This window comes from Zalophus californianus, chromosome 3, assembly GCF_009762305.2.
Source record: "Zalophus californianus isolate mZalCal1 chromosome 3, mZalCal1.pri.v2, whole genome shotgun sequence".
NCBI classification, from domain to species: domain Eukaryota; kingdom Metazoa; phylum Chordata; class Mammalia; order Carnivora; family Otariidae; genus Zalophus; species Zalophus californianus.
Window position 1 is genome coordinate 195,065,960 of NC_045597.1, and position 24,317 is coordinate 195,090,276.

The 24,317-nt window shown below is 60.6% G+C and overlaps 1 protein-coding gene across 3 annotated transcripts; it reads left to right on the forward strand.

The window, feature by feature from the left end:
• Positions 1-4,702: 4,702 nt before the first annotated feature.
• Positions 4,703-22,841, forward strand: GAL3ST2 (galactose-3-O-sulfotransferase 2). Of its 3 annotated transcripts, none has more exons than XM_027590120.2 (4): positions 4,709-4,778; positions 17,915-17,998; positions 19,115-19,379; positions 20,045-22,841. In XM_027590120.2, exons 1-4 carry the CDS (start codon positions 4,750-4,752, stop codon positions 20,861-20,863), a joined length of 1,197 nt encoding a protein of 398 aa, XP_027445921.1. In that variant the 5' UTR covers positions 4,709-4,749; the 3' UTR covers positions 20,864-22,841. The 3 variants fall into 3 exon arrangements, with proteins under 3 accessions (XP_027445923.1, XP_027445921.1, XP_027445922.1); XM_027590121.2 differs by lacking the exon at positions 4,709-4,778 and adding an exon at positions 14,927-14,972; XM_027590122.2 differs by lacking the exon at positions 17,915-17,998 and having other exon boundaries at positions 4,703-4,778.
• Positions 22,842-24,317: the final 1,476 nt, after the last annotated feature.

Consider the following 24,317-nt stretch of genomic DNA (forward strand, 5'->3'; position numbering starts at 1 on the left):
GTACGCTGGGGGCCCAGGAGGCTACCCACCCCTCAACCCCAGGGACGTGGCTGGGGGCTGGGCAGCCCTCCTCAGGCCTGCAGGGAGCAGAGTCCTTGGGGGAGCTGACTTCCTATAAGCTCAGGGCTGTGCTCTCTGATGATTGTGGGCCCTGAGGGCTTGGAGGAAGAGTTTGGGGGTCCGGTGGCCCCACAGGGCCCCTGAGGGCATCCATCAGGGTGCTGCCCCGTGGAGGGGAAGAGGTGACAGGCTGTAGGACACTGTGCCCACTGACCAGTGACCGTGCTCATGCTGACATAGCCCCAGGACTGACCCTCACGGGGACTGGGGGTACACTCAGCAGGCTTCTCCCACCCTACTGCTCCCTAGTATACCACCTGCCATCCTAGGCTTGGGGCCCTTCGGACCTCAGGAGTTGGGGAGAGCCACTGGGTCTTGTCCTGCCAAAGGTTCAGACCCCAAAGGCCAGGTGGGTGGTGGGGACATGGCCTATTCCCTGGGGTGGTGAGGAGGAGTGTGCTGGCTGGACCCCCCCGCCCCCCCGGGCAGCCGTGCCTCACAGTGGCCCTTGGGCGAGCCTCCCGTGTGCATTGGCATATCCTGCCCCCTGCTCTGTGGGGACAACCAGAGGCGCTGTGAAGTTTCCAGAATAGCTCCTGGGCAGAGGTGTGTGAGGAGGGAGCTTCCTGGGTAGTTCTGGTTCCTGGCTCCCCTCCCTGCTGGCTCTGGCCCATGGGCATGAAAGTACATGCTCCATGGGACGGTAGCCCAGTCAGATCATGTCCCTTCATTTCTGGGCAGAGTGTGCAGGGCCCAGAGCTGCTTCTGGGTGCTGTGGCCATGGGCCTTGGACAGCAAGGGAGGTGGGTGGCAGGTGGGTCTGGGAGGGTGCAGAGGCAGGAGGGCTGGGACCTGTTAGACCTGGCTGCTTGTGTATTTGCTTGCCCTTGGCCCCAGAAGCAGAGAAGTGGGGGGCAGTACCTCTTCCCCAGGCTCTGGTCATGCCCCCAACTCGGGCCCCAGGGAGAAGTTCACGTACGTGGTTCAAAGCCAGGGCCCTGAGGGCCTGCTCTGTGGACACCGGCTGGCAGAGGTCCTGAGCCCTGGGCCTGCAAGAAGGGCGTGTGTCCACGTCAGCCCGTCCCCTGCAGGACCAGACTGCCTGCCCAGCACGGGAGTGGGAGCCCCAGCAGGGCCCCGCGGTGGAGGCGCCCTGCCCTTGCTCGATGGCCCCTCCTGCGAGGCAGGCCAGGAAAGGGTGGACGGGGACCCTGCAGCTGGGCAGCATGGAAGTGACCACTGGGCCCTCGGGTGCGGTTCTGCGCCGGCTCCCACCATCCCCTGGAGTCCTCCTGCTGTGGGTAAGCTAGAACCCCGTGGACCCTGCCCTCGTGGGGGCTCCGGGCCACGGTGGTTCCTTCCCTCCATCCCTGGGGCTGGGCCACTGAGGCTCCACGCCACGTTGCTTTGTCCTGTTCTGCTCCCCAGCCCCAGTCTGGACTGGGGGCGTGCGGCGAGTGGCCCCGAGCCTCAGCCCCCACTCTTCCTGCCCGGACCCGGGGGGGGGACCCCAACTGCACTGCCACATCCCCGGGCCCCAGCCTCTGTAAGTGTGGGGATCAGAGAGGTGACTCCCGCTGACTCCTGGCTGACGACATTCTAGGTTTGGGCAGCTGGGTGGAACAGCAGCGTCCCCCTTAAAGGTGGAGCAGGGTGGCCCCCCGTGACTTCACAGAGGGCAGGATGTGGGGGCTGCACGGTGTGTCCAGGTGGAGAGTTGTCTGCCACCTGCCATCGGAGCCATGACTTTGGGCCACAGGTGTGGGAAAGCAGGGAAGGGACGCCGTGCGGCATCTCTGGGGGCCCACATCCACGCTGCCCTCTGGGCCTCCCCTGGACAGCCTCTGGAGGGTGACGTGCTGCTCCCCCACCCAGGGCCCTCCTCAGAGTGGACGCTGGGGCTTGTGGGTGCATCACAGCTGAGGGGCAGCAGGACCCCCTCTGAGATTGGCCATACCCACCCTGTCCTGCCTGTGGGGTCGCCCGGCCACAGGGCACAGGGCAACATCCGCCCCAAGTGGGGCCTCTGTGGGGGCTGGACAAGAAGCCCACTGGCCTCTCGCTGAGCCCACCACCTTGATAGGGGCATCCCAGGGTGGTGCCAAGGTCCCTCGTCTGCCCCATCCTGTCTCCAGGCCTTGGAGGGTTGAAGAAAGGGTCATCCAGCCAGGTCTCCCAAGTTCAGAGCCTCGTGATGCCGCTGCAGGGTGGGCTTGCGTCCCCAGGGTGGCCCCCATGGGCGTCTCCCCTCCCGGAGCCCCCGCACCCGCCTTCCCCGCCCCGTGGTCAGTCCCTGCCCTGTCCTCCCCGAGCTCGGCACCATCCTTCATTGTCTCCCCACCCCCCTCCGGCCTCCCAGCCCCCGGTGGCCCTCCAGGCTGCAGGGCTCTCCCGGGGCCTGTGGCTCCAGACACCAGGTGCCTCCAGCCGCAGCGGCCCTGGACCCTGGACCCTGAGCCCCGCCCGTCACTGCCCGGGCCACGGGCAGGGCCAGGCCTTCAGGACCGGCAGCTCTGTGGCTTCTCCAGTGGCTCAGGATGGAGCCAGGCGCTTCTCATGGGGCTTGGCACAGCGGCCTGACCACCGTGTGTGAGACTCTGGCCCCGGGAGCGGCAGCGGATGCCCACCTGGGGGCTGGTGGACAATCAGGGTCCCAGAAGCAGCATATCGGGAGGAAGGGAATTGTTCCCAGCAACAACGAAATCGGAGGCCCTGGCAGGCAGGGAAGTGGGGTCTCCGTGCCGGAGAGTCCTGGCCCTGTGCCCACGTGGGGGCTCCTTCCGTCTCCAAGTGGACAGATGGACGGCTGCCCTCAGTCAGCCAGAAGGGTTCTTTCCCTGAAGGGGGCTGGGGGCCCTCCTGACGGGGACGAAGGACACTTTGAAGCTACAGTGATGGCCGTTTGCCCTGCTTTATCAGCCCCACGGCAGCCCTTCCCGGACGGCCAGGCAAGCACCTGCATCTCTGCCCGGGGAGGGGTGACCCCAAGGAAGCAGAGGAGGCCCTGCGCTGCAGGAAGGACCGGACATCTCTGGACTGGGCTCCCTGTTGTGGGGAGGGGGCCGAGGACATGGTGGCCAGGACCGGACGAGGGACTTGGACAGAGGGGAGGGGGTTCTCAGTCTGTCCAGGGCCCGGGGCCAGGCCCCTCCGTCTGTGAGCACCCTCCCTGGGGCACCTGGGTTGGGGCTGGGGGTGTTGCACAGGATGTCCCACGGGTCACACCCACCCCCAGGAGGGGCCTCCCGTGGGGGAGCTACTCCCCACCCCCTGTGTAGGCCGTCACTTCGTGGTGGCCCCACACCCTTCCCCTTGACCTTGGGCTTAGTCATGTGGTTTCGCGGGTTGTGAGATGTAGGGTCTGGTTTGCAGCGGGGGGTGAGGTGCGCTCTGGCCTCCCTGTGACCCTCCTGGAAGAGAGCTGTCTGAGCGCATGCTCGGGCCCAGAACAAGCCCCCAACCTGCAGCAGCACGGGGGACCGAGCCCCAGTCCCTCAGACCCATGAGCCTGGGGACGGGTGCTTTTGCTCCAGCTCCCTGAAGACCCCTCCTAGGACCCCAGGGATGGTGGAAACAGGCCTCACCCCACCCCATTTAGTTGAGGGTTGTCCTGGGGGTGCAGACGCCCTGCCCTCTGAGCTGGACCCAGGAGTCGCGTGATGCTGCATGTGTGGTGGGGAGATGCTCCTGCTGGCCGATGAAGGGGTGGAAGTCCCGGCAGCAGAGGGCATGGGACGGTCCCCAGCCCGGCCTCCGCCCACGGCACCCCTCTCCTCCTCGAAGCCCTCGGCCCACCCACCTTATTTCTAATGCACTCACTGTGCCACCCAGCCAGGACGGGGAGGCTGCTGAGGGGCTCGGACAGTCTGGGGGCTGGTTGGCCCGGAGAGGGGGCCGTGTGGGAAGGGGGCCCACGGGCCGGGGGGTGATGTCCTGTGGCTCGCTGGCTGGCCAGGACGCAGGAAACTGCAGGTGCTGGGCGGCCAGTGTGGTGAGGGGCCTCCACCAAGTGCTGCCTCGTTGGCTCTTAAGGGGTTTTTGTCCTTTTCTGATAGACTTAACGCTTGGGTGAGAGCTGCAGGTCCTTCCCCCCCGCCCCCCCCGTCTGTCCTTTGTCTTCAAAGCGTGTTTACTTACTTCCTGACCTGAACTTGCATGCAGTAAGATGTACTCATTTCTGTCTTGCATTGCAATGTCCCTGTTCTAAAGTTCTTTTCCATCCCAAGATGTAAAAAAATAGTTAAATTTTCTCCCCGCATAAAGCGAGCTTTGAGGAAGGAGAGAACAGGTCTTGCGTCTGATCCCGTGCTTCCCTTATTCATCCTCCGAGGGATCGGCTGACCCTCAGGCTTCACCTCACGTATGAATATTCCCACCTCACCCTGAGCTCTGGATCCAGACGCCTTGAAGCTGCCCACGGCTCCCCAGCCCACCCTGGGCTGACCAACCCCTGGGAGTAGGTGGGAGCCTGGGGGCGGGGTGAGCCCGGAGGGGAGACTCCCCCCGTCAGCTGGGCCCCAGGGAAGTCCAGTTCTTCCTGGGAACCAAAGTCTAAGCTGTCCAACTGGGGTGGAGGGTGTGGCCTCGCACCTGAGTCGCAAGCCAGCTCCCCTGGGAGTGCAGTTCACATTCTGCCTGGTGCCTGCGCCCAGGGGCCGAGAGCTGGCTCTGTCCACCTGGCCCGCCAGCATGCTGCCCCTGCCAGGGGGCACACAGAGGTAAGCTGGGGGTCGTTGTGTCAGCACAGAGACAGAGCCCCTCTTTAAGTCCTGGGTAGTCTGAGGACCTGGCAGAAGGAAGCTGTTTGTGTCTCTGAAAGGGAGTCGCTAGATTTGGGGCTATTTCTCTCTAATGCTGCCCCAAACTCACCGTGCTGGGGCTTCATTTCAGACAGTGAGTGACCCCTCCCTGTCTTCCCAGGCCCAGCCCTGGTCCTGGGCCTCTGAGGGTTACGGGGCTCAGAGCCAAGAGGACAACGGTTTGGTGTCTGGGCTCAAGGCCTGGGTGGGCAGCGGCTGGGGGTCCGGGACCTCCGGGCCTCGTTCCTGTAGTCCTTGCGCCACGGCCAAGTCCCTGTATCTGCGGCAAGGGCTTCCCCGCATCGGTGGAGTTGCCAGCCTGAGCCCCTGGTCCTTCGGGCCAGTTACCTGTGTGTGTGTGTTAGGGTGCTCGCTGGGGGGTCCGAGGGGCTTAGAGCAAGTCCCCTTTACAGGGTCCAGGTGCCCGGCCCTGCTGGCTCTGGGCCCTAAGCGCTATGTTTCCTCTAGTATACACAGAAGGAGTTGGATTTTTTGACACAGTTTAGGTGTGGAGGGGAGGTGGGTGTGCCTGGAAGTGCTTTGCGTTTTCCTCCTCTGTCTCACCCCACATGCTCTGGGGAGAAGCCGGTGCCTCTGGGTGCCCCCCATGCCCCACCGTGGGCCCCGGGCTTGGGCATGACCAATCTCTTTGAAGATGTGCCTCCCTTCCTCGGGTGAGGACCGGGGTCCCCCAGGAGCCAGCCGAGGGGGAGGGTCCAGGTGTCCACCCCTTCCGTGGAGGTGGACGGGGTCAGCACGCTGTGAGGAGGAAACATGGAGGCTTGGGAGGGATCGCTCTGCTAGCTGGAGGCCAAGCCTGGGGCCCGTTGGCTGCCAGGCCTCTGGTGATGCGGAAGGTGAGGGGCCCCCGGGGAGCCCCAGGAAGCAGACTGCCTGGTAGGGCAGCAGGATGGCGCGTCTTAGTCCTACCGAAGGGAACCATTCTTTTTTTTTTTTTTTAAAGATTTTATTTATTTATTCATGAGAGACAGAGAGAGAGAGAGAGGCAGAGGGAGAAGCAGGCTTCCCGCTGAGCAGGGAGCCCGATGTGGGACTCGATCCCAGGACCCTGGGATCATGACCTGAGCCGAAGGCAGATGCTTAACCAACTGAGCCACCCAGGCGCCCCCGAAGGGAACCATTCTGACACAGGGTTGGAACTGCAGCTGCTTCACGTGCCCTGGGCTCCCCAGTTTGGCTCAAAGCCCAGGAGGAAGGGGCTCCCTGGGTGGTTGTGGCCACATTCACTTACTAGCCCCACAGCCTAAGAGGCACGGACTGTCCAGAACCTCTTGTTTATTTTCCTCAAATTGTGCAAACGTCTGGAGGCTCTTCCTGAGTAGGCCAGTGTGCTTAGTGGGTTGACAGGTGAACTGAGCCACGGCCCTGAGGGCAGGGGGATGGTCCCAGGTGGACCTGGCCAGGTGGGTACACAGAGGCCCTGGGCACAGGGAGGAGACAACCCTGGGCAGAGGTGGCTGCGCAGGTATCCAGTGGCCCTGGGCGGTCCGAGGAGCTGCCTGGAGCAGAGACGAGACCTTCCCTGATCTCAGCGAGTCCAGGGCTTGTGATGGATCAAAGCACAATCCTCCTCAGCTGCCTCAAGGTTTGGAGCAACCCTGGACGTGGGTGGCATCCCCAGCAGGCTCCTGTGGCTGCCAGGGACCCCAGCCCCGGGTGGCAGAGTCTCTGTACGGCAGAACGGAAACCCCGATGTTCTAAGTTCTGGCCCTGAGAATTTCACTGGCGCGTCTCCTGAAAACCTGTGTGTCTGGTTTGAGACTCAGCTCTGTTTCTGGGAACCGAGTAGCCGCTGGAGTGCTGAGCCCTGAGGAGTCCTGCCCGGGGGGGCTGTGTGACCCCGTGTGTGACCCCGTGGGAGGTGTGTGACCCATGGGGGTTGTGGCTCCCGGCCTTGGGGTCAGTTCTAAGAGTAGTGGGGGGGGGGTCGGTGCAGGGGAACCTGGGAAGTCTGCTGGTGCCCAACCATGGGGGCTGTGAATGGGCTGGAGCCCAGAGGGAGGGTGCGGGAGTGGGAGCCGGGGTGGGGGCTGACCGCCGCAGCCAGGATGCCGCCCCCAGTCTGTGGTCCGGTGGGTTAGTGCTGTCAGGAGTCACCAGTGCTCCTGGGAAAAGCCTGGCTTCTGCCTGAAACCTGTCCCCCCACCACAGTAAGTGTTCTGGCCTGTCTGTGGGCATCCCTGACTGAGCCGTGGACGGGTGTCCGCTGAGCTGGCTGGCTGAGACGAGGTGTCCCCCGACCCCGGTTGGTGCAGGTCTCCCCAAGGCTCCTGCTCGAGGAAGGGGCATGCTGGGGGGGGGGGGCGTGTGGGTCTGGGGACAGTGGACCAAGGAATGAACCATCTGGAAGACACCCTAGAGGGGAGCTCCTGCCGTGCTCAGGAGCATTCAGGCCCACGCCTTCCGGAAGGCCCTGTGTTTGCAGCTCTGAGATGTGGCCCTTGGCCCCTGCGGCTGGTGCCCCGCGGGCCTCGTCTGTGCTGGGCAGGAGCGGGGCTGGGAGGGGGGCGGAGGTCTGAAGACTCAGCTTGTGTCTTCCCCACTCCTAGCCCCGGAAGAGGCTTGGCTCCCAGCCTCCCGGCCAGGCACCCCTTGAGGGCTGGGCCGGGTCTGCCCCGAGGCTTCTCAGAGCCATGGAAGCTTCTGAGAGGGACAAATGGGGCATGCTTTGCAAGTTGTCTCCTATCTTCCCAGCATTACGGTCCACCAGTGCCTGCTGGAGTGGCCCGCCTGGGAGACAGGAGGCACCAGCCTCCTATTTGGCCTCTGCAGCAAAAGCCACGACCACCGGCCCTCCTGGACTCATGCCTGGTGGCCGTGCACGCTGCAGGGGTCCAGAGGGCAGGGCTGCAGCCCTACCGCCTTCATGGTGCTCTAGTGGAGGCAGGGTGGGGTGGCCAGCAGAGGAGGCCACTCTCCACGGGGTCTGCTGAAGGGACCTGAGGCTGCCTCCCCCCTGGGGGCCACCCCGGGAGCTCAGGGGGACCAGGAGGTCCTGCCTGCCCCCATCAGACCCTGAGAGGATCCACTTGCCGATTCGGCAGAAGCTCTTGCCTCTGCTGGTGGGGCGTGGGCGGCACCTTCCCTGACCCACCAAGGCAGCAGGTCTCCTGGGTCTGCGGGTCCTGAGCCCAGGACACTGGCACCTGCGGGGCCAGAGGAGGGGCCGGCTACATGCCCCCTGCGCCCACAGCCCCATGGCCACAGGGCGTGCAGGCATCAGGCAGACTTTGGGGTCCCCTGAGGTCAGTGAGGGGGCTGCTGCAGAAGGGGTGGGGCCTCCCTGGCTGCCGATGAGGAGGGAAGGTGCAGGCCGGGCGGGGGTGGGTCTGGCTGTGTGGGGCTCTGACGGGAGGGCCTGGCACAGAGGGGGCGTCCTCCTGGCTGGCCTAGTGGGCTCTGGGTCCAAGGAGCTGGTCAGCTCGCTGTGGGAGGCTCAGGCTGAGGAGGGCCTCGGGGACCAGGCTCTGCCCAGGTTGCTGGGCTGCGGCCTTGGGGTGTGGCGTCCTTTTCAGTGGGAAACGGACAGGGCGTGGAATCACCTGGGAGTCGTGCCACCCCATGTGGGCTCACCTGATACCCTGACCCCGCCTCACAGCAGAACACGGAAGTTTCCGGCTTGTAAGACTGGCAAGAAGCCATTTCGCTCTTTAAAAATGTACACATATGTCAGGGGTACAGAGGAAGAATTCATAACTACGAGTTTTTAAAGTCCATGCTCTGAGAAAAGGAAGGGGATCCTTTTTCCTTTCTGCACCAGGGAGGATTACATTTATTTCCAAAATGCCGGTGTTTGTCCTTTTGCACAGCTGAGTGCTGGCCGGGCTGCGCTCGGACGTGGGGGGCGGGGGCGGGGTGTTCCTCAGGCAGGGTGGGGGAAGCCAGGGCGGCCGAGCGGGAGCAGGGCCAGGCTGGGCACCATCCTTAGGGTCACCCACCCAGGAACCACCCCTAGCTCTGGGGTGGGAGGGAAGGAGGCCCTGAAGCCGTCCCTCCGAGCAGACGGCCTGTCCTGGGGATGCCTGTACGACAAGCCACCCAAGACCCAGCCCTGGACGTGATGACGTGCTGTCTCCCGGGGTCCTGCCTGGCACATCCCCGGTGGCTGTGTTCTGCTGGGTGGTTGTGAGGTTGGAAGGCTCTGGACGGCCTCACTCACTGGCTTCTGGCTGGGCCGCCTCAGGGCTCCTCTGGAAGTATAGCAGCCTCCTTGGGGGGCCGTGTCTGTGGGTGTTTTAGGGGAGCGGAAGTAGAAGCTGCAAGATTCTTATGGCCCCCCCAGAAGTCTCACAGCATCACTTCGGACACGTTCTATTGGTCAGAGCACGGGCATCACTCCTGGGGGGCAATGGGCTCCAATAGTCCGGATAGGAGGGAGGCGGCTGTGGGGTGGGTGTAGGGACGGGCGTCTGTGGCCACATCTCTCCTCTGACGTACCCAGCAGACAGTAATGACGTGGCCTGCTTTTCTTTTCCTAGAAGAAGCCCCTGGGTGGAGGGTGGCCCACGTCCCCTTCTGTTATTTGGGAGATGTTGAGTTTGGGCGTCTGACACCCATCCGTGCTCCTTTTTGGTTTGCCCTTTATATGGATGGCTCTGTGCTCCAGATTCCCTGGCCGGTAGCCTCTCCCCACCCTGGCACTGACGGAGTCCTCAGCGCTGGGAGCTGTGCCCAGCCTCGGGGAGACCTTGGGCAGCCCTGCCCTGGGCCCGCACTCATCGATCTACCATGCGGGTCCAAGGCCAGTTCTTCACTGCAGTTTCTTGGGCTGCTGAGCCGGGGAGGGGCCTGCAGGGCCTGGTTTCCTGAGGATGTAGCCGTTCAGGCCAAGTGTTCGGCTGTGGGGAGGGAGCCCTGGGCAGCGGCCAGTCCTCTCCTTGGCCCCCACTAATTAAAGGCTTCTACCACACCTGTGCCCCTTGTGCTCTACAGTGCACTTGGGGCTCAGTGAGGACCATGTGAAGGGTGAACAGTGCGGGGGCTGCTTTATCTGACAACTTTGGATCCTACGCATGAGCTCTGAGTCGGGGCCCTGGATGTGCTGAGGGAGAACGTGTTCTACAAAAGCCCGTGGTTGGGGGCGGAGGCCCAGAGGACAGACAGAGGGCTTTGTAACCTGACCATTGTGTGCACGAGTGTGTATGGGGGGCTAGCTCTTTCTAGTCTGTTCTGCTTCCCTCAGGCCGTGGGGCCACCGAGAGCCACCGAGGGAAGAGTCAGGGTGGCTGGGCAGGTGGCCGGGTGCATTTTGTGGGGCTGAGTTGTCAGCTCCTGAGATGAGGCTCAGTATTGTTCCTCTAGATTTTGGCTAAAATTGGTTGGCTACTGGATGTCCGTCAGACATGTGTCCTTCTACAGTCCCACTGAGGCGGATGTTTGTCTAACAGGAGCTGCTCAGACGGAACTCTGTGTGTGTGTGTGTATGTGAGAGATCCTGGATATAAAAAATCCATTTCCATAAAAACCCTCCTGAGTCTCCCTCATAGTAAACAAGCTCAGTGAAACCAGAAGCTCCCTGAACTGGTGCTGGGGATGTCTTAACACTGTTTATTATCCATGATTTTAGATCTTTGATTGGTTCTTACCCAGGTGCTGGGGAACTCTCCCTGAGGGACCAGAGGGCAGACCTACCTGGGGTGCTCCCCGTCCCCTGGCTGCTCACCTGGGGCTCAGGGGCTCCCCACACCCCGGCTGCTCACCTGGGACTCAGGCGCTTCCCGTCTCCTGGCTGCTCACCTGGGGCTCTGGGGCCTGAGGACCTTGAGCTCTCCCTGGGTCCCATCAGAACCGGGCCAGTGCCGCGTCTGACGGACAACATCGGCTGTCAGGTCTCTGCTGCTGGGGTTCTGGTGTCACGGGCTGGGACTGTGTGGCCCCTAATGGCAAGGCCTGACCGAGAGCCTGCTGGCCCCCCCCCGGCCGCTGCTGGAAACGAGCCTTGCAGACATTCCTGAGGCAGGCAGCAGGCCCGCCATCTGGATGCTGGGCCCGGAGCCCCCTCCCCGGTGATTCCAGATGCAGGAAGTCTGAGACTCTTTGGAATCTGTCCACTGAGCATGCAGGCCGACCCCCAAAGGAAAGGGAGCTCGGCAGAGACCCTCGTGCTTGAGTGGCGAGGCCCTGGGGGTTGTAAGAAGCCCCTTTTAGCTAAGACCCCTTGGAAGCCATGTCACATGGTAATCATTTCCAGCTATATTTGTTTATTTATTCCCACAATTGTTGGCTTTCAATTTTTTTGGCAGCTGAGCTCTTTAAGAATATTTTTTAATTTGTTTTTTTTTATCATTTTAGACAGTCTTATTGACGTGTAATTCACATACCAGACAATGGACCCATTTAAAGTTGCGCATGCACTGGGCTCTCCTTACAGAATGCGTGTCTGTGAGAAGCTCTGTGTGTGAGGAGCGCACAGGCCCTAGAGGGGCTCGGGCACCCCGTCTCGCCCCTCGGCAGAACACACTGCCCACCTGCAGGCCCGGAAGTGGCTCCCGGCCGCAGCCCCAAGGCTTGGCCACCTGGCACCCTGGCGGCTCCAAAACCCAGGACCCTGCGGACCCTGTGGCTGTTTGGACCAGAGGGCCTTTCTGCAAAAGAGGAGCCTCCCTTTACAAACAGATTTCTCTGAGGACTGTTTGTTCCAGTCGTACAGCTGGGAAGAACTGAGACAGATTCCTCTTGCCTCAAGGCCAAAGGGGTGACTGTAAATGTTGAAGCAGAAATCTCAAACAGATGGTCAGCGTGTGCAGGAATTTTATTGAGCCCCTCTGCAGGAGGCCAGTAAACACGTGGTATTGGCAGAAGGGAGTTTTATGTGGTGGAACAGTGTGGTGTTTCAGTAAGATCGTGGGGTAGAACCAGCCTGGTTGATGTTCCATGTGGACCTTACCCAGCTGGGGTTAGAACAGTCACATGTGGGGCTGTAAACCTCTGTGGCTTCCTCAGCACTCGTGCCCAAGGGGGCCCCAAACCACCTTCCCCGGGAGGGAAGGGTTCAGTGGAAACAGCTCGACCTAGTGCAAGAGCCCGTGACCACGGTGTGGCCTTCTGGAGGACCCCCCATTTGGTCACTTGCTGCAGGTGCCCAGGCCCCCTGAGAATCACGCACGTCCAGCTGGGGCCCCGCTCCCGTGCTGGTGGTGTGCTCTCCTGCCTTTGTGGGCGAGGGACAGAATATGCCAACACGTGGCCTCGCTTTGGTTTTGTGTGTGCAGTGTGGACGGAGCAACTGAGTAAGTATGGGAGACTCCGATTCTGCCTTCTCGCATGAGGTTGAGACCACACTGCTGTGCAAGAATGGGGATGAGACGCAGTAGAAAGAGGTTCCTTCCAAAAGCTGCAGCTTGGGGTTTTAGCTGAAATTGGAGCTGGACATACCAGTGTGAGCTCATGAGGGATTCTGGCCTCTCTCGCCTGACAGGCCCCGAAACTACCCCCTTCCCTGAGCACCCCGGCCTGCCGATGTTGGTCCCTAAAGACCATTCCTACCAGGAGGACCCAGGGCCCCTTGGAGATGCAGCTGGCTCTGGGCCTGGGCCAGGAGCAGCACAAGACAAGCCCAGATGGCAGGGGCACCAGAATTCTGGAATGAAACCTTGACGCATGGTAAACAGGTGGCGTGGTGGCGTGGCCGGAAGTGGCAGCCATAATGTGTAACACATGGTCTTCTTCTCTAGTGGTAGGCACCCAGAAATGGGAGCTGGATAAATATTTCATTGACAGTGGCAACGAAAGCTAGCAAACCAGGATACATGCGATGTGAGGCACAGGACCTCTGTCATGAAAACAGCCAGACTGTGTTCCAGCTCCCAGGTTGACAATCTGGTTAAAGAGGACACGGTGCTTCCCGTGGGAGGGCAACATTGTAATGAAGCCCCGGCTCCACGTCTGCACCAACTCCCCCTCATCTCCATTCCCGGGCTTCTGGGGTCCCCCATTTTCTGCCCGCCCCACAACAGGCGCTGCTCTGACCTGGCTCTCTCTCTACCGGACACGTTGTGGCTCTTGACCACGGCCACGTCCTCCACCTGGAGTCCTGGCCCTGCTCCGTAGGGAGGGACGCTGATGCACTCCTCCTTCTGTTGCCCAGCTGGGCCGCGGCGAAGGCTGTACAGGTGGGGACAGTGGGGGCTTCCGGGAGCACAGCTCTGGGCCACAGGCCTCTTCGCTGCATCCCGGCGTGGGGCCTCGGGCCAGGCACGCGACTTCCCTCCACCCAGTGGCTAGCAGCCACCCGTGGGGACTCCACAGGGTAGAGCAGGTTGGGTGCTGAGGTTGGGGATCCATGGTGACCATGGGATGAGTGCTGGGACACAGCCTCCCTGGGCAAGGGCCCTGTGCATTTTAATTCAGAGGTCCCAAGAGGTGGTGCCAGTCGGGACACCAGTGACATCGAGGGACAGCCTTGGGCTCTTCACACCGGCCACGTTGAGATGCGGCCCATGTGGCATGCATTCTGATTGATGGCGTGAGGTAGAAATCCAACATAATCCTTTTCCAGAGCTATGCTCATGCCATCTGCTCTGCTCCCTGCCCAGAAAGCCACCTTCCCACCCCTGCCCCTGGGCTCCTTCCGTCCTGTTCAAACACCGAGGAGCTCCAGAGACTGATTTTCCAGGCCTTGTGGTATAGACAGGGTACTCTTCTTCATTATCACTTAAGGATTTCCCTGGCTATTCCTGTATGATTTGCTTCCATTTGAACTTTAAAGTTGACTTACTAGTTAAAAATGCTCTTTTGGGAATTATGTTAAACTTCCAGAGTGTTTTGTATCTTATTTTATTTATTTAATTTAATTTAATTTATTTTTTAAAGTAGGCTCCACACCCATTGTGGGGCTTGAACTCACAATCCCGAGATCAAGAGTCACATGCTCTACCAACTGAGCCAGACGCCCTATTTTTTTTTTTTATTAAACTTTGAGAGCGTTTCTTTCCCCCCTGAGAGATTTTGTTTATTTATTTGAGGAAGAGAGCACAAGCAGGGGAAGGGTCAGGGGGACAAGCAGACTCCCCACTGAGCAGGGAGCCGGATGCGGGGCTCGATCCCAGGACCCTGGGATCGTGACCTGAGCTGAAGGCAGACGCTTCACCGACTGAGCCACCTGGATGCCCCTGAACTTGAGAGTATTTTCTGCAGAAATATGGTCATCTCCTTTCCCCCAGGATGGAGGGGTGCTGGCCACAGCCGTACAGGGGTGAGGGCCTCCTGTTGCTCTTCGTTCAGGCTCAGGGCCAGAGGACTGTGACCGGGCATGCTGTGCCCTCCTTCCCACTCCCCTGGGTGGTGCGTGGACAGATATTCTGCCACTGAAGCGTCAGCCCGTACTAATCCACTTTTGTGCCAGGGGAAGGTTAAGAGAGGTGTCCTATTAGCCAAGTCTGGTCTCCCTGCTGCTCCAGTGTCACCCTGAGGGAGGTGCCCACCTCTTGCCTGGTTCTTCTAGGCCAGCTTCTCATTCCTACTTCCCCTTGGTTGGAATTCCGTCCCCATTTGCTTGTCACACTCCTATGCACTCTGTAAAGCCCTATGTAAAAACCCCCGTCCAAGCAGGAAGCTCCTCTCTTTGTCCTCTCCAGATGCTAAGCTCTAGAGTCCAGCTGTGGCATCTAGTCCCCTCATAACCTATAACTTGACCTCCTAAGGGCCAAGGGCCCCATGGCAGAGCCCTCTTGGCCCCACTTCCCCTGCTCGGTGGCCTTTTTGGTACCAGTTGCTCCTCCATGTTGCTGGAGCCCATGAGACAGTCTGACCTGCCAGGCACAGCCTGTTGGGGAGACTCAGGCCCTAGAGTCAGGCTCCCGGAGAGACCCCTCTGTCCTTTTCTGTCTTCAAACACAGGGACATCTGCAACTCTCCCTCTGACCGCAGATCTTGTCCAAGGAGAGGCCTGGGAGTCCACTCCGTGGCATATCCGTGTCTGTGGGGAACAGGTGGCCGGGAAGGTGTTCTGGAGAAGGCCGTGAAAACTTGGAACCCACCTGGGAAGGACGGTTGTGGAGTCTTCCTGGGTCTGCGCTGGGCAGCCCCTCCCGGGTCACCCCTCTCAGAGCTCAGAATCCAAGCCCAGGGTTGTCATCCACAAAGTTGGTCTGTGTAGGTGCTTCTGCTCTCCAAGAAGTCAGGATGCAGAACGAATCTAATCAACAGTCCACTAAACCATATAGGTCACTTGTCGGATGGCCGGGCCGTGTGCCGGGCGTGACGGGGGCCATGGGCTCCAAAGAGGTTGCAGCGCCTCCTGGTGGCATTCTGACTCAGGCGGAAGAAGAGCCCCCTGCCTCTCCCCAGCTTAACTCCCGTCTGCACGAGGGCAAGGCGCTGGTGAGACGTGCGGGGGTGGTACTGTCCACTGTCCAGTGAGCAGGTCCACGTGGTTCTCCGCTGAGCAGCCACGTGGCAGGTCAGCTTGCTGGAGATCACGGCCCAAGATACCTCGATGCATATGGACGTTTTCCGTGCTCTAGGGCTGGAATCAGTAACAGGCAGCAACATAACGGATTTATCAGTCAGATGTCAGGAAAATCATTGGAAACCCGGACTGCCCGAGGCCCTGCAGACGGGGGTTTTCCCAGCGCGCTGCCGTATGCCTGCAGGTGGGGGGCCGTGGCTCCATGTCCCGGGCCGTCGGGCTCACGAATCCTGTCTGCAGAACCTGGCGTCTGGGAGGTGCCTGCCACCCCAGTGTTGGGATGAACAGAGGCCTGACTGCCGGGTAGCCCTGGGCTGCGAGGGACCCCTGCTGCTGGCCTGGCCACGTGGGTCCCGGGCCACGAGCCAGGCCACATCTGAGGCAGCCACTTGTATTTCTTTCAGAGATGTGTCTGCCTCCATGAGCAGGCCCAGCCTGGGCCCAGTCGGCAGCCCACCATTCCCATAGATTTATAGAAATAGAGCACTCACCACCTTCTCCCTGTGCCCCCACTACAGAGGCTGTAAACACTTGGATAACGCTTTCTCAGCACCCTCTTGTAGCTAGAGGTGATCATGTGACCGAATTTTGGCCAAGTAGAGGTTTGCTAGGGGCCTCTAGAAGGCTTTTTGAGTCTTTATCATGGCTGGCCCTGTCCTTTCTCCCTTCTTGTTGATCCAAATGTTGATGTGATGTCTGGAACTTGGCAGCCATCTTGTGACCAAGATGGGAGAGATTCAACGTCCTCAGTGTGGAGGGGCTGAGTCTGTCAGAATCAGCAGCCTCCCCTCTCCAGACTCCTAGATCGGTGAGGGAAATCCACCATTGTTTTCTGATTCTTGGGACCGAGGAGCTAAGTGATGTGGTATTTTTATGCTGACGTTCAAATGTGTTTCACAGCCCCCACAATTCCTTGAGCTTTGACTCCTTTTCCAGCCACTGGCTGGTATCTCCGTTTGGGGGTCCCAGCACATTTTGTACCCACAGATTAGCTCCCCCACCTTCCGAACCTCTGCCGCATCACCTTCTTTCTCCTCCATCCCATGCCATCTCAAACTGAGAAGTCTACAGCAGGGGGAGGGAATGTGTGCTTGGCTTTATTTATTCACTCAGCAAATGTGACCTGAGCATCTTGCACGTGCCAGTTGCTCTTCCAGGAACCGAGGAGCTTACGCACCAGTGGGCAGTACAGACTGTAAGCGGACAGAGGCGTATGGGACCCCTCCGGGTGGCAGGGAGGCTGTGGGGAGAAACAAGTCAGGGTGGTGGGCGCTCCTGCAGGAGGGTCAGGGAGGTCACTGGGGAAGGTGGGCATGGTGCAGAGACTGGAGGAGCTGGGGGTGAGGCGTGCAGCAGCTGAATCCTCAGTAAGCACAGAGGCCCTGAGGCCAGGTGTACGAGGACTGGGGGAAAGGGGTGGCTGGAGAGAGGAGGGGCCTGGAGAGTCGCTTTTTAGTTAAGGGTGTGGGTGTGAGCACACTGGGCTTTTGAATGCAAGGGTCACCTGGGCTGCTGAGGGAGAGTGGGCCGCATGTGGGAGGGGGCAGGAACGCACGTGGACCACCGGGGCAGCAGGCTGCCCTGGTCCCAGGAGCCTTGCAGGGGGAGGGGAGCAGCCGTGGCTCAAGACTGAACAGACGGGCACTTGGTGGGGCCACACAACCGGAGCAGGTGGCAGGCACCGCTGTCTGCCAAGGGCAAGGGGCTTTGGGGGGCAGATCAGGAGCTGCGGTCTGGACCCTTTGCCACCCCAGTGGGGATTGGGGGCTAGCTCAGGCTGGGGATGTGAAGTTGGGGTGGCCTGCGCACCAGTAATACTTGTAGGGGAGACCAGCAGAAGCTTCCGTGCCCTCCCAGGCCGCCACTCCCTGCGCCCCCACGGAGCCTCGGGGTGGGCAGGGGCAGGGGACCCTTATGGCCAGTTCCCTTGCCGTCCGGTGCTTCTGCAGTGCCCTGCCCTAAGAGGGGCACCTTGGAGGGTGGAAGGCAGGAGTGGGGCGGGTGGGATGGTGGGCCGGCTGCGGCGGCTCCCTTGTCCAGGGCATGGCCGGACAAGGGGGGTGCCCACCGGACTCCGTGGGGCTCCCCTTCTCCCAGTCCTGCCTCTTCCCTGATCTGGTCGCAGCATCTCCCCTGGGTGATGGGGATTGGAAGGGACCCATGCCCCCACCCCACCTGCTGAGTGCCTGGCACGCACGTAGACCCTCCAAAGAGCCTCTCTTGTGGGGCCCCCTCCCCCAGTGGTGGAATACCAGGATGCCCCACCTCTCAGCCCCCTCCCCTGCTGTGCCCCTGGGGGTGTGTGAGCTCAGGGGCCTCTGCTGGGCCACAGTCTCCCAGGCGACCCTGCTCAGAGCCTATCAGCTCGCCCCTCTCCATACCCGCCCCTCCAGCTTCTCCTGCCTTCTGAGCCACAGAGGATGCCCTAGGGGGCCGAGGAGGGGTGGAATCTGATGATTCAGGCTCTTCCTGGGCCTCAGCTCCCCCACCCCAGGGTCCCCATGGGACGGGTGTGGGTACATACTCCATAGGAACAGATACACAGTGATGGCTGGGGGTGGGGGTGGTGGGTGGTGGCCCTCCCGTGCCCCTGCCTGGGGGCTGAAGGGCTCCCTCTTCCCCATAGGTGCTTCCAGGCCGTTCTCCTCCTGGCCCTGATCATGCTTCTGCTGGCCGGCATCCTGCACATGGATGTGGGGCTGCTCACACCGTGAGTTCTGCATTGGGTGCCCACTCCCAGGGCAGTGCCTGTGATCCCGGCCTGTCCACCTCTGGGTCGCATCCAGCACTGGCTGTGATCATGGAGGTTCACGCCTCTCCACTGGGCCTCCGCTTCCTCCTCCCTGTGAGGGGTGGGCCCTTCCTTTTGGGGATCCAATAGCCTTCTGGAGCCCTCCAGTGTCTCCTGTGGGCAACAAGCTGCCCAGGCCTCTGGGCAAGGCTCTGGGAGGGTGGGAGTGGGCCGGGCTGGGCATATCCTGGGCAGAGCTGCTGTGTGCAGAGGGTGACCAGGTGCTAGGAGGCAGGGCTAGGGTCCATGGTGGCTCTGGGAAGGTCAGGTCCCCTGCTCCCCTGTCTGCCAGTGGTTCATCCTCTGTGAGGCCCAGGGTCCACAGGGATGGCCATGTAGGCCCAGTGTTTGGCCTGGCTGCCGTGAGGTCTTGTGGCTCCAGGTCTCCTCTCTCTGCCTCACCACCCCTCTGGTTGGGTCTCCCCGGGGGCACCAAACTCCCTGGGTCTCTCCATTCGTCCCCTCATTGTCCCCAGGGCTGGCACAGGCCCCTGGACCCTGCCCCCCTCTCTCCAGGGTTATCACTGGCCTTGCACTGGGGCCGGAAAGGTACCTGCTGCTCCAGGCTGGAGGCGCAGCTGGGTCGGTGCCGTCTTGGGGTCACGAGAGTGGGCACCAGCACCCCTCTGAGCCTGCAGTCAGGTTGGCTGGTCCCGGCACGGAGGTCAGCCAGGAAAGGCCAGACCACAGGGCCAGAGCCATGTCGGGTGCCCTGGGGACCAGAGGGGAGGCTGGGGGCCAGAGAGGGGGTGCCAGGGCCCGGGGGCCCAACCTGTGGCATGTGGGGGGACAGAGGAAGCGGCCGCTTAGGGAGCAGTCAGGTCTGTGCCCGTGGGTCCTCTGGGGTTGCAGTGTTGGGGGGTCTCCCGGTGTGTGGAAGCACAGTGATCAGTGAGGTTGGGGGTGCAGGGTCTGGCGTCACTGGTAGGGAAAGTGTGGGTTAGGGGATCTTGGGTCGGGGAGAGGTTTGGGGGTCTCCGGGGTTGGGGGTCCACAGACCCTCCCTGGTTGACGGTGGCCATGCTCTCCTCCCAGCCTGCTCGGGGGCCAGGCCGAGGGGCCGCCCGTCATCAATGTCATGTTCCTCAAGACGCACAAGACGGCCAGCAGCACGGTGCTCAACATCCTGTTCCGCTTCGCAGAGACACACAACCTGTCCGTGGCGCTGCCCGTGGGCTCGCACTTCCACCTGGGCTACCCCTGGTACTTCCTGGCACGCTACGTGGAGCGCTCAGAGCCCCACGGACCACAGCAGCGTTTCAACATCATGTGCAACCACCTGAGGTTCAACCTGCCCGAGGTGCGGGGCATGGAAAGGAGGGGAGTGGTGCGGGTGGGAGGACTCGATCTGAGGCTCTCCATGTGGTTGTGCCTTCGAGGTGTGAGCATGCGGGGTGGTCGTGGCCTCGACCCTGGAGAGACCGCGGCCGTGCGTGTGTGCACGTGCAGTCCCTGCCAGAGCCTCACCTGGGGGCGGGGGGGGGGGGCGGCCGCGCACCCTGCTCCCCTCCCCTGCTGACAGTCGGCTGCCATCACTCTTGGAATCAGATGTGGGCACCCTCTCGGCCTGCCGCTCTCACCGTCTGCTTCTCTGGACCCCTGCTTTAGCTTCCCAAACCTTTGCACGTGGTCTGCTTTTGAGGGGACACGTCACAGCTCCTCATCTGGGTCACTGGCATCTCAGTTTAGAGGTCACTTCCTTGGTGGGGGTTTTCCTGATCTGCCTTCCAAAGGCTTAGCCGGGGGGGTGGGGAGAAGGAGATGGGGGCGCCTAGGGGAAGGTCGGGGCCCACATCAAGTGTTTGAGGGTCCCTCTGGACAGTGGTGGAGGGTGCGGCGGGGAGCCAGGCGGCCTGCGCTGGCCGAGGCCGAGGCCGAGGGGAGGTGGAGAAGAGAGCGTCAGCCTCCTGGGTTGCTCCAAGGAGCCCAAGAGTCACCAGCCCTTCCCACTGCATCTCCACACAGGTGCAGAAAGTCATGCCCAACGACACTTTCTACTTTTCCATCATCAGAAACCCCGTCTTCCAGCTGGAGTCCTCCTTCACCTACTACAGGGATTACGTCCCTGCGTTCAGGGGCGTGGAGAGCCTGGATGCCTTCCTGGCCTCCCCCTGGACCTACTACAACCGGAGCGCGAGCTTGCACAATGCCCTGGCCAGGAACAACATGTGGTTCGACCTGGGCTTCGACAACAATGGGCAGGAGGACGACGAGGGCTACGTGCGCGCGCGCCTGGCCGACGTGGAGCGGCGCTTCCAGCTGGTGCTCATCGCGGAGTACTTTGACGAGTCCATGGTGCTGCTGCGGCACCTGCTGCGCTGGGGGCTGGACGACGTGGTGGCCTTCCGGCTCAACTCGCGGAGCGCGCACAGCGTCGCCGGTGTGACAGTTGAGGGCCAGGCGCGCGCCAAGCGCTGGTGCGCCCTGGATTGGCGACTCTACCAGCACTTCAACCGCACCTTCTGGGCCCGGGTGCACGCCGAGCTGGGCCCGCGGCGCCTGCGCTCCGAAGTGACACGGCTGCGGGCGCGGCGGCGCGAGCTCATGGCGCAGTGCCTGCAGGACGGCGTGGCCAAGAACAAGTCGCAGATCACCGACCCCCAGCTGCGCCCCTTCCAGTCGGGCCAGGCCGACATCCTGGGCTACAACCTCAGGCAGGGCCTGGACAACCAGACGCAGCGGATGTGTCAGAGGATGGTCATGCCTGAGCTCCAGTACATGGCCCACTTGTATGCCCTGCAGTTCCCGGAAAAGGACCCCAAACACATCCCCTTCCTGGAGTAGAGGAACAGCGCCAGGGACAGGGTCCCCGTCCCAGCCCCCCCCCCCCCCGTCATCCCTGGGAGACCAAGGCACCAATTCGTGAGGAGTGGGTTTCCTGGGACAGCTGCTGGTCAGGTTGAAGACCCCTCTGAAGGCACCCACCAGTGATCCATCCTCTTGGAGGCACCGTTTTGGTGAGGACCCCACTCTGGGACAGTAGGCACACTTGGTCCGAGGGTGTGGACCTTGTTAGCAGGTAGAAAAGACTTACAAGGTGGGAAAGTCACTGATATTAAATTACAAGTTGACAGACTGCCCCAGGAAAGAGCACACGTGGGCACATTGACCATCAGAAGACCTCGAACCCAGGGGGTCCAGAGGGGCTTGGGCAGCAGGGCCGGGAGTCCCCGAAGGAGCCCAGGTGGCTCTCCGAATGTGCTTGCTGTGGAACATGGCGCTGGTCACGGAGACCTTGCGGAACACCCACTGGTAGCCCTTGGAAGCTGGTATGAGGCAGCAAGGATCTGGAATGTTTGGCTTCCCATCTAGGGCTGGAGGAGGCTTCTTCGCAAGAAAGAATGGCTTTAGGTTGAGAAATGTTGAAACTGCTTACGAGACAAATGGTTTAACCAGAGCGCAAGCTGAGGATTCGTGCCATAGCTCCCTGTTGGGGTAGCCGCCCTGGAATGTGCGGCGTCTGACCTGCTAGAGGAGCTCCCATGGACCTACGGCAGACCCCGTTGTCCTGGAGACCACCTTGGATGCAGTCCCAGAGGAGGGTGGCTTCCAGGCACCGCTGTTTGTCAATTGCAGGGGGGGACAGAGGGTCCCCTGCCTAGTAGGACGTGATCCTGGCTGCCTGGGGGCCCAGAGGTTAGAGTGGGGTGCACACCAGTGCCGTAGACCCTGTGTCCCTTCTGCCCAGTACCCACGGTCTTTCTTCCACGTGAGGGTCCTCAGCCATGAAGACCCCAGGACCCTGGCCGGGGCACCTGGGGAGGGGCTCCATGTGTAGGCCTTTGCACGAGTCGCCCGGGCCAGCCTGCCAGCCCAGGGTAAGGGAGACAGGTGGCCGCCTCCGTCCCTGCCATCACAGAAGGGCGTCTGTTCTGGCACGCTGACCAGGACCACGAGGTTACGGTAGAAGTTCAAGGGTGTTTGCTCTGCCTTTGTGGCTGGCGGGAACATAGACTGGTTCTGTCTCTTTGGGAGGAAATTCGGGGTTATTTATTACAATGTAAAGTGTGTGTGTGGTTTGCAAGAGACAGCTCGGAAAACAGCCTGCTCAGGAACTCCATCCCGGAGGGAGGTTTCAAACGCTGAAGTCGTGTGCAGCCGATACACGTGGGGAGCACTGAGTCTGCAGAAACTCCCTTTAGGCGGAGGGATTTCGGGGCTTGGGTGATGCTGAGGGGAGGTTGGGGGGGGCAGGGGGCTGGGAGGGTCTATGACGGCCATGGAGGACGGAAGACACCCAGGAGCCAGCCCTTCTGATTTGTCAAGAGAAGCTGGAAATACAGGTTTCTTTGTGAACTCTCCACATTTAAAAAAAGGCTGGTGTCTTGTTAAAACATTAAGGGGGTGAGGAGGCGGGTGAATGGGGGAGGGGATTAGAGATACAAACTTTCGGTTTAGGGATGAACAAGTAATGATGGTGGCCGGGGAGAGAATGTAATCTGTCACTTTGCAGTGGTCCTGTGTGCGACAGATGGTGGTGACCACTTGTGGTGGTGGGCGTTTTGTAATGTACCTAATTGCTGAGTCACTGTGTTCTAACCTGAAACTAATATGACGTCTTATGTCAACTATACTTCAAGAGGAAACAAAAACCAAAACAAAACCCACAGATCTCTTATTCTGTTTGTAGAGGAAAGGTAACTGTAACATAGGAAAAACAGCTAGCTCCTGGATTGATTGACACGAAAGATTGTTAATAGCTTACTTACAATTTTTTCACCGTATTGTTGAAAGCTTCTATGAATAAAAGTTTTTCAAATGATTAAATTATTTATTAAGCATTCTTCGGTGTTGTTCAAAATGAAAAAACAAACAGCAAACCGAAACCCCAAATCCCTAAGCAGAGGGAATGAGGCCCGTGTGTGGGGCGCCTCCTTCCACGGCCCCAGTGGGCATCCTGCTTAGACAGCCCTGCCTGGCCCCCGGGGGGCTTTGGGGTCTTTGGGGGCTTGGAGGCTCAGCAGGGGGCCCATCAGACTGCACCAGGCCCAGCCGTGGGGGACAGCGGAAGGGGGATGGTTTGGGTGAGGCCCTGAGAGGGGGGAGATTGTACTTGATGTGGAAACGTTGGGGTCCGGAATGAAGAGCTAGGAAAGAATCCTTGAGACATCTTTGGTGCAAAAAGGTGGTTTTATTAAAGCCTGGGGAAAGGACGGAGGCGTGGGGCCACGAGGGGCGGCCCATTATATACTTTTGAGTTGGGAGGGGGTTAGGGAGAGCGTAAGTCTCTAAGGGATTAGGAAGCAAGGTTTCCAGGGTCCTGAGGGGGCTAGCTGTGGTGGGGAAAAGTCATTTTCTACCGTCTAATAAAAGCTGAGTCATGAGACCCTCCAGATGTACATCGGGGGGTCATGTGCTCGGGGGATGACTGCCAGCATGTATCTTGGGGGCTTTAGAGATAAAGGAAGGTTCTATATGTTAAAGTAGACTTACAGGATCCTGGGGGTCAAGGTAAGGTTGCCTTTTGCCCTCAGCAAAGTATCAAGGTTGAGGCAGGTGAGTCCCTAGAGGAAGGTCACTCTGCCTGTTTCAAGGACTTGTCCATGGGCTGTGGGTAGTAAGGAAATTTAATTTTTCTTTTGCCTTTGTTTCCCACATCAGTGACTCCTTCCCACAGTCTCCCCCCTTTCTTCTGGGGCAGAGCCCTGGGCTTCCATCCATCCCCTCCCCAGCTCCCCGGAGGACCTGAACACTCGACAGGTTTATTATCATCTCCACACGGACATCATAGGATGTCTCCATTTTCCCAGAGCCCTGCTTTCCCTTTGAAGTCCTACTGTAACTGAACGGACCTGAGTTTACTCCTCGGTGAGTCCCACAGAGAAACTGCACCAGATAAATCTGCACAGGTGTGAGTCCATGAGTCGGGGGTTGAGCTCCCACTGGTCCGGGTGGTCCGAGCAGTTGATATTGCCTGGGGGTGGGGGGGAGCAGTTTCAGCCTCCATCACCAAATACTTTACCTGTTGGGTCTTTGCCTGAGTTAAGAGATCAGCTGGAAAGAAGAGCTTCAGGAAAAATGTGGGATGAAGGTCAGTGGGTACAAGCAGATGGGCAGTAAAGGTCAGGTCTTGGGGTCTTTTGTGCAGGGTCCTGCTGGTGCAGGTGGGGCCCAGGGAACCCCTGAGGGGGACGGCCATCTAGAGAGCCCTCTTCACTGATAGGGCTGGGATGCTGAGGGCTCCCCTGAGGCCCTGGCCTGGGCAGCGGTCACCGGGACGTGGTCACTGGTGGAAGGG

What these genes read in the sequence shown, in the direction of transcription:
- GAL3ST2 (XM_027590120.2), top strand. Translation starts at nt 4,750, where the DNA reads ATGCTGCCCCTGCCAGGGGGCACACAGAG. An exon ending in CTGCCAGGGGGCACACAGAG is followed by an intron (nt 4,779 to 17,914) that starts GTAAGCTGGGGG and finishes TCTTCCCCATAG; the next exon opens with GTGCTTCCAGGCCGTTCTCC. An exon ending in GATGTGGGGCTGCTCACACC is followed by an intron (nt 17,999 to 19,114) that starts GTGAGTTCTGCA and finishes CTCTCCTCCCAG; the next exon opens with CCTGCTCGGGGGCCAGGCCG.